Below are 8,277 nucleotides of genomic sequence, written 5' to 3' on the forward strand. Positions count from 1 at the left end.
CATCTCACATTCCAGCATCAGTGAATTCTTCACATATCTCAGAACTCTAAATGTTTATGACAGTGTGACTAGTTTGTCTGAAGAGGATCTCCCACTCTGAAGTTTTCATCGTTATTTTCGGGAAGCTATTTCATTGGCACCTAACTTCTACAGGAGCTCTACCTGCTTGCATTCTGCTTACGGACAAAACTCCTTAAACTCTTTCATTACCTTTACCATCCTTTACTTTCTCTGCTTCTTCTTCCATGACAGGAAAATGTTTATCCAAGAGAGGTGCACTCAGAAAGTGCAGTATTTCATTTTAATTTCTCCTATAAAGCAAAATATGAAGAACAGAAGAAAGGAGAGTAAGAACGGAAGGAGGGAAAATAACCCATTCTTGCCTATCAAATTTGATATCTATGATGGAAAAAGATAACTTTATTTTGAAACTGTTGTAATTTACAAATACAAAACACCTTGGAAGACAAAAAATGAAAGAAAAACACAAAACATATAGGCAAATTTTTACTCCATGAGCTTCTCAAATCCTCACTTATTCACCAATGTCCAAGATGAAAAAAACTTCTAAAAAGGTATTCAGCCGCCACTGTAAAAGAAAGAAAAATGGTCCATTTGAGTATATAGAACATTTTAATAACAATAATTATTTGAAACGTAATATGCTATAATTTTATGGAACTAAAATCAGTTATTTGAGAACTCCAAGAGAGCATAAAAAGGAAGAAACTGTACTTTGAAATCTCAGAATGGAAAAGAGGCTTAGAGATGACATGGCTTCTGCATAAGCTTATCTTAAAAACTCAGAATCCTCTTTTTTTTTTTTTCGGAAATGTGTTTAACAGTCTAAGTCTTATTTACCAGTCTTGTCTTTCTGAACAAGATGGAAAATATGAATTACATATAGGACAGTTAGGTGGTTAAGTTTTTCAATCTGATATACAGTCAGTTGAAAATAAAGAATAAAACTAGCTCAACCGTTCCCAACTACAATCACTAAAAAACAGGGGTTTAACCATAATGAAAACAAAAATCTTTCTACAAAAAAACTTCTAAATTTCAAAAGCCTAAACACTGTAACAGTATGCTGAGTATTGTTTAATTTTTTTTTTTTTTTTTAAGTAGGCTCCACACCCAATATGGGGCTTGAACTCACCACCCTTGAGATCAAGGGTGGCACGCTCTAGTGATTGAGCCCGCCAGGCACCCCTAGTATTGTTTAGTAATGTTAAAAAAAAGAAAAATAATTGTATTACCAGATGAAAGTAATATGCCTGAAAGAAATACTCCTGAATATATGCTTTAATGTTAACTATTTTTAGTGTTTATGTTATTAAATTGTATTACTGTAACTAAAATATCCACAACTATGTAAGTCCTTTAAATCATCATACTACAGCTATTACTTTTGACTGCTATAATTGTATAGAAAAGCTTTTATCATAACAGAAATAAAAAGTGATAATTCAGCCTAATGAAAGAGAAGCTTGCAGTTATATTTCATTTGCTATCATCCCTAAATAACCAAAACAGTGGCTTATGCTCTTCTCAAGCAGGAAAAAAAGATCTTTTGCTTTTCTAGATGTCGAAGAGTACCATAAGAAAAAGTTTTGATAGCTTTTCTCACAGAATGTTTTATTTGGCCTTCATGTTAATGTAAAAACTATGTGAAGGTAGATTTTTAACTCCTTAAACTCTGAAACAATTTTGTTAATAGAAGACAAGTTTTCTAAGTAACTAGCTGTTGAACAATCTCTGACTGGTTAAGATTGGTAAAAGATATTGTGTGTTTGCCACGGAAAGAATTAAGAGAAAGGAAACTGAACACTTGTTTCAAAACCCTCTTGGGGACAACCTGACTAATCTCAATCCAAAAGGGTACACTAAGGGTGCCTGTCCTAAACAGTACTTCAGGCCACCACTTAGACAACGAAATAAAAGATTCTCTAGTACAAAACTAGGATAAATAACAATGCTGGACAGATTAAAAACTCAAAAGTCTTCCCTAAGGGAATCTAGGAAAAAGGAATTTAACAAGGATAATGTTCCATTCTTAAGCTAAAACAAACCACCCCAACTGTTTAAACCCAAGATAAAGGAAATTTATTGTAACAGTTATTTGTGAGAAACTGTCTGAGGATTTTAGCCGCTAGCAAGAAAACATCTGTAGCAGGCATTCAACCCAAAATACTGGATTTTAAGAGGACTGATGAAATGCAAACTGAAGCATCAAGGAAGGAGCGTGACTCAGACTGGGGAGGGTTCAACTGAGCCAGAACGAAAGATGGTTCTTAATAACAGTTAAATATACAGGCTCTTGGGTCAGTCGGCCTGGGTTTTATACACTGCTTTACCGCTTACCAGCCAAGCAACTTAAGTATTCACTCTTCATGCCTCAGTTTCTTCATCTATAAAATGAAAATAGTCATGCTAGCCTCACAGAAGTGTCACGAGGATTAAGGGAGCTGACCAAAGCAGGAACAGTCCCTGGCACGCTTGCCCAGTAAATGTTAGAGATTACTATTACCACCACGACCATCAGAAAAGATAAAGAACCATAAGCTGTTCACTTACATCAACAAACACTTACTGACTGCTTCTCATGGGTACCGGAAAGAGTACAATGGACTAGGCTCTGCAGTATAACACACACTACAGATTACATATACACACATATATATTTACATATATTAACATTTTATGTATATTAACATTTTTGAGAGTGTGTGTGTGTAAGTATCTACAAAAGGATTATCTCAGAACTCATAATCTAAGGTTAGAGACAGGCCCTATCAACGACTCAAGGCAGACAGTAATGTCTGGCAAGAGAGAGTTAAAAAGACAGTATTAACTGAAGGCTGGGGAAAAAATGTAAAAAGCACTCATATAACAAAATACTGAAAGAAAGAGACAGATATTATTCCAAAGGGTAAACCGAAGAACAATGAGGGGTGTTTACAAGAAACAAGTTCCCTATCAACTGAAAATATTAACTGTATCAATTAAATCTGACACTGAAATGGGAAGCCAGAGACACTGAGCTGTGTGGAAAAGAAGGGACTTCACAGAAACCCACCCCACCCCTTCTGCTTACTGATGAGGTTAAGTGTAGCCTAGGGACACAGAGTGTCAGGTTTCCTAATTCTACCTGAGTATTCTCTCTATGATTCCAGCATTCCAGAGCTGGTATTCCTCACCAGTAATATCATGCCGTCACTTGTCATTTAGAAGACAAATTCCACCAGGATCTATAGTAAAGTACCTAGGACTTAAAAGATTTAGCTTACAAAGCTCTTCTAAATAATTGTTCCATACCTCCCTATCCCACAGAATAAGCCTAACAGGTATCACTACCTTTAAATGACAGATAAAGCTCAGATTAATTAAATACGAGAATCACAGAGAAGTAAATAGCGCAACTCATACTAAGTCTTTACACCAAACGAAAATACCTAAAACTGGGACACCTGGGTGGCTCAGGTGATGTTCCCAGGGTCCTGGGATCGAGTCCTGTATCAGGTTCCTTGCTCAGTAGGGAGCCTGCTTCTCCCTCTGCCTGCTGCTTCCCCTGTTTGTGCTCTCTCTGACAAAATGCCTAAAACTGAACTATTCTAATTGCTCACTGCCATTAGGTTTCTCCATAAGTTGTAATCAACTGGAAAAGAAAAGCATTTAGGAAAGAATAAAGTAATCCCAGTGTTTCTCAGTATCTTCTTCTCCGCTCTAACATACTAAAGGTTAAGAAACTCTCCATTAGTACCAGTGGCTGAAGACAGTCACAACAACTTCCATTTCAGTTCTTCCCCAAATTGTTTTCTAGGGTTCTACATGACTTAAGTCATTAATCTTTATTATAATCTAAGTAAGAGCTTCAGTCTTATGGAATAAACTGGGCATAGAAGAGCTAAGTACATTGTCCAAGGTCATGACAGCTATTAAGTAAAAATAAAAGAGGATCCGAACCTACGAGATCTAGTCTAGTGTGAACTACATCAAGGTAGTGATTTTCAGACAGGGAGCATTTCTTCTGCACCTTAAAAACCAACAAGTTAATATACAGCATAAAGAAGACTTAAATTTGACTACTGGTTCTGTCACTGGCTGTATCACATACTGAGTGCTTTTAACTCACTTCCTTGACACTATAAAATTTTATTTATTAAAGAAAATCATTCCTATCTCAGAGTTGCTATAAAGATTGTAGAGCATATAAAATCACTCCTAATTATCGAGTACTCAAAAAAATACCAGTAGACTCTGGCAGCATTAGTCAAAAGACATACCTATGTATTAACAAAAAGCAGGCTGTCAACTCAAACAATTTCAATTTTTTTAAAGACTCATTTGAGAGAGAGAGAGAGAGCAAGCGAGCACATGTGAGCAGGGGGAGAGCCCGAGGGAGACAGAGAATCTCCAGCAAACTCTCCAAGAGGAGCCTGACGTGGGGCTCGATCTCATGACCCTGAGATCATGACCTGAGCCAAAATCAAGAGTCAGACGCTTAGCCAACTGAGCCACTCAGGTGCCCCTTCAATTTGTTTGTTTGTTTGTTTGTTTTTTAAAGATTGCATTTATTTATTTGACAGAGAGAGAGACATCCAGCGAGAGAGGGAACACAAGCAGGGGGAGTAGGAGAGGAAGAAGCAGGCTCCCAGCGGAGGGGCTCAATTTCAGAACACCGGGATCACACCCTGGGCTGAAGGCAGATGCTTTACAATTAAGCCACCCAGGCTCCCCACCCTTCAATTTGTATTCTATCCTAGATATTTTCTACTTCCCAAAGTTTACTTACACAATGATGTTATTAATAGGGATATGGATCAATTTCACAAAAAAGCCAATGAATCCCATTATAGCAAATCCTATTGCTGTTGCCATGGCAATCTTCTGGAATTCTGGATTTAAAAACACAAAATTTAGATTATTTTTTGCATTGTCATTGCAAGTATAGGAGAGAAAACTAAGTGACAAAAATAAACTTACTGGTGTACATTTCTCCTGATAGTAAATATATCATTTTAAATTAAACAAAACGTGATATTAAGAAATAAATTGCTTCACAGATTTTAAATTTTAGTATTTTATTGATATTTAAGGACATAGAAATAAAGTGTCTGCTCATGCTAGTGAATTCATCAATAAGCAGCAAAATACTCTTTGCAAATGAAGAGAATACCAAAAGAAATGAAACATGAATAAAAGAAATACACAGTGTATGTTGTAAAAGTTGTTATACTGCTAAAAGTATTAATTATAGAAACACAGAACATGACTTTTTTTTTTTATAAACAACAGGTCTGTTGTCTTTGATATAATGAAGCCAGAAATAAAGCTTGAGAAATCAAACTCCATAGCTGTAATTAAAGTGATAATTGCCATTCATGACTGTCTTCCCTGAAAGACTCTAAACTACCCAAGAGCAAGGACTATTCTCTATGACATGCTTTTATATATTATACTACATATATACTATAATTAATAAATTCTCTTTTACATTCCCAGCTCCTAACTTCAGGCAGCACTCAAATGAATAAAGGTAAAAAAATTCTGATGCGCCTTTTAACAGATGAATTATGATAAAAGAATTTAATTCTCTAGGTTGGCAACAACTATACTGTTGATTTCACGTTAAGGTTTTGTTTAGGGGAGGAAATGGGAAGGCGGCAGTAGCAGAGCAGGGAGGACTCCAAAAGATATTCCAGAGTGGAAATGTGGAAGATACTAAAATCTCTAAAGTCATTAACTATGACTAAGGCAAACCTAACATGGAAAACAAGACTGTAATAATCTTTCACCATTTGAAAATACATAAAACAGAAAAATCTGTAAAGTGTAAAAAATTATATAAAATCTAGGAAAAAGTGACTATTAAAAAGCAATAAAGCAAAATAAATCACTACAAATGTTGATGAAAATAATGCAAGCGTTATTAAACAGGAAGATATCAAAGAAAAGACTTAATAAAAATGCAAAGATTTAATCTTTCCCCCCATTTTAAAACTATTACCTTTTCTATCAGGTTTAGTGCATCTTTTAACTAGCCGAATCGAGTCCTTCACAAACTGCCGACTTGGCTCAACGAACTGCATTACCTGATCCATGATGCCTATTTAAACAAAACAAAAAAGTAAAGAGATACTCACTGGTATTACTTACCATAAAGTTAAGTACTTGCTCAGTTATATCACAATGTAAAGGAGACTAGCCATGAATTCATGTCTGAGATGAGTCAATTCTCTCTCATAAAACAAAACAAAAAAAATTACAGATTCCAAGCCTAAACTGATATTATTTTTTACAAACTCCAGGGAAATATCAGATCAAAGGCAATTTAAAAAAAGCACAGATCTTACCATGCTTTTATGCTCCTAACATAACAAGTTAAATAAGTTAAATAACATATTTTGAAGTTAAACTTGTTATTTAAACAAGTTAAATAACATCCTTTCCTTAACCACTGCGGTCTTCTCATTATTCCTGCTAAGGAACCAGCAATGTTGGGATCCAACAAATATTTTCTGCATCTTATCTTCAACTCTCAGAAACCAATGTCAAGTGCACTGAAGGCCAACTATGGTGCTGCAAGACTCTAGACTAGAGGCAACATGGATTTCAATCTGATTGTTCTAAACCATGGCCACACAACACTTTCAGAAAAGAGTCGTCTGTGTGGAACACATCTATCAAACTTACAAAACCAGAAGACTGACTAAACCAAGATCCAGATGCCGGGAAGCTATCACCTAAACTCCAAACCTTTAGGCTGGACACACTTTCAAGAAAACACCACTGTATATTTCATCACCTAGGTTCTTCTGAGTCCGCCATCGCCCAATAGGGAAATACCACCTAATCTCAGCTTTGAGAGCCATTACTTATGAAAAAATGAGGCCCATTTATTCCTTGCATCTTACTTTATCTCTAGTGTTTAGAACAATGGCCAGGTACATGAATACTCAATAAATTTCTGTTTAATCAATGAATGAGTGCCACTGAAAGAGCAGCGAGTGGTTCAAATCCCGGTCTATGAAATATAAACTCTCTAAGCTCCACTGTCCTCACCTAGGGTGGGTAGGTGGAATAAAATTCTATAAACACTCGGGGTCCCTTCAAAAGCATGCGTGTTTTCTTAGTATTTCACTGAAGTTTATTCTTCAAATCCAGGGGGCTTAAACTTTATAGCTGTCCTGGAGAGAGCTAAGGCTCTTTCTTCGGGGGGCAAGCACAACACACTGCACTCACTTGCAGAGGAGGGGGTCCAATGACACTCTCTCATCTCTCGATCTAGAACCGAGACCAGTCCTCCCACTACAGCCCACAGAAGCGGTGCTAGGGCCAGAGCCGACTACAGCTCCTCCGACACCCTAGTCCCCAAAGCCAACCCCGGAAGAACTCGGGCGGCAGCCCACCAGCTCTGAGCGAGGCCGGACGACGCCGGCAGCCTCCAACACAGCAGGAGCTGCACACAGAGAAGGCCGAGGGCGAACAGCCAGGAAGCCGCAGCCCGGGCCAGGGCTTTCAGCGCTGAAGGTCCGGCGGCCATCGGAGCCAGTCTCCTTCCGGATCTCGGAGGCTGAGGTCCGCAGAGGGCCGTGCGAGCAGGTGTGTGGGCAGCGGAAAGCGCCGCACCTCGGCCCCAGACCCGAGCGACCGGCCCTTCTTACCGCCTGCCCCGGACAGCCTCCCCGCGACACCCGCCGGCTCGCCCACCCCGCCGCCGCCGCCGCCAGTCACAAAGGGCTCATCCTCAAACCCACCAGGAGACAGACACAGCCTCACCTGCTTACCAACACCTCACACGCCAGCGACACGTAGCACAACAGCGGACTGACCCACGGCCACCGGAACCGGAAACCGATTCTCAGACCTCTAGCCCGCCCACGCTTCCCTTCATTGGTGCCTCAGACGCGGAGACGTCAGTGAGCAGACGCAGGCGCAGCTCGAAGCCCGGCTCGGACACGCGTCCCGGAAGAGGTACGCTGCGGCGCGTGATGACGTCCGCTCTTGGGGCGTGGTTTTCTTCTGCGGGCGTCTGCTCTTTGCTTCCCCGAGTGGCCGGCGCCCCAGCGGCTCGTTCACACCCTGTTCGCGGTCACGTAGCAAGGACCGCCCTGCGGCCTTGCGCGGTCCCTGCGCTATTGGACACGAACTGCGTAAATCTCTGCTAATCGGATTCCATTTGTATGATTTCTGAGGTTTCTGCAGTTCATCTTGTTCGCGGACTCCTGACTGTCCGTACTTTTTACATGTACTCAATTTTATTGATCAAGATGAAGT

At 39.4% G+C, this 8,277-nt stretch overlaps 1 protein-coding gene across 3 annotated transcripts; it reads right to left on the bottom strand.

Annotated features, from left to right (window-relative positions):
- Window positions 1-391: 391 nt before the first annotated feature.
- On the bottom strand, window positions 392-7,931 carry SEC61G (SEC61 translocon subunit gamma). Of its 3 annotated transcripts, none has more exons than XM_002924632.4 (4): window positions 7,780-7,930; window positions 6,008-6,106; window positions 4,793-4,895; window positions 392-589 (listed from the first exon to the last, which is right to left on the bottom strand). In XM_002924632.4, exons 2-4 carry the CDS (start codon window positions 6,099-6,101, stop codon window positions 580-582), a joined length of 207 nt encoding a protein of 68 aa, XP_002924678.1. In that variant the 5' UTR covers window positions 6,102-6,106; window positions 7,780-7,930; the 3' UTR covers window positions 392-579. The 3 variants fall into 3 exon arrangements, with proteins under 3 accessions (XP_002924678.1, XP_034521463.1, XP_034521464.1); XM_034665572.1 differs by lacking the exon at window positions 7,780-7,930 and adding an exon at window positions 7,665-7,707; XM_034665573.1 differs by lacking the exon at window positions 392-589 and having other exon boundaries at window positions 4,789-4,895; window positions 7,780-7,931.
- Window positions 7,932-8,277: the final 346 nt, after the last annotated feature.

This window comes from Ailuropoda melanoleuca, chromosome 1 (genome assembly GCF_002007445.2).
Source record: "Ailuropoda melanoleuca isolate Jingjing chromosome 1, ASM200744v2, whole genome shotgun sequence".
Classification (NCBI taxonomy): domain Eukaryota; kingdom Metazoa; phylum Chordata; class Mammalia; order Carnivora; family Ursidae; genus Ailuropoda; species Ailuropoda melanoleuca.

What these genes read in the sequence shown, in the direction of transcription:
- SEC61G (XM_002924632.4), bottom strand. Translation starts at nt 6,101, where the DNA reads ATGGATCAGGTAATGCAGTTCGTTGAGCCAAGTCGGCAGTTTGTGAAG. An exon ending in CACTAAACCTGATAGAAAAG is followed by an intron (nt 4,896 to 6,007) that starts GTAATAGTTTTA and finishes TTTTAAATCCAG; the next exon opens with AATTCCAGAAGATTGCCATG.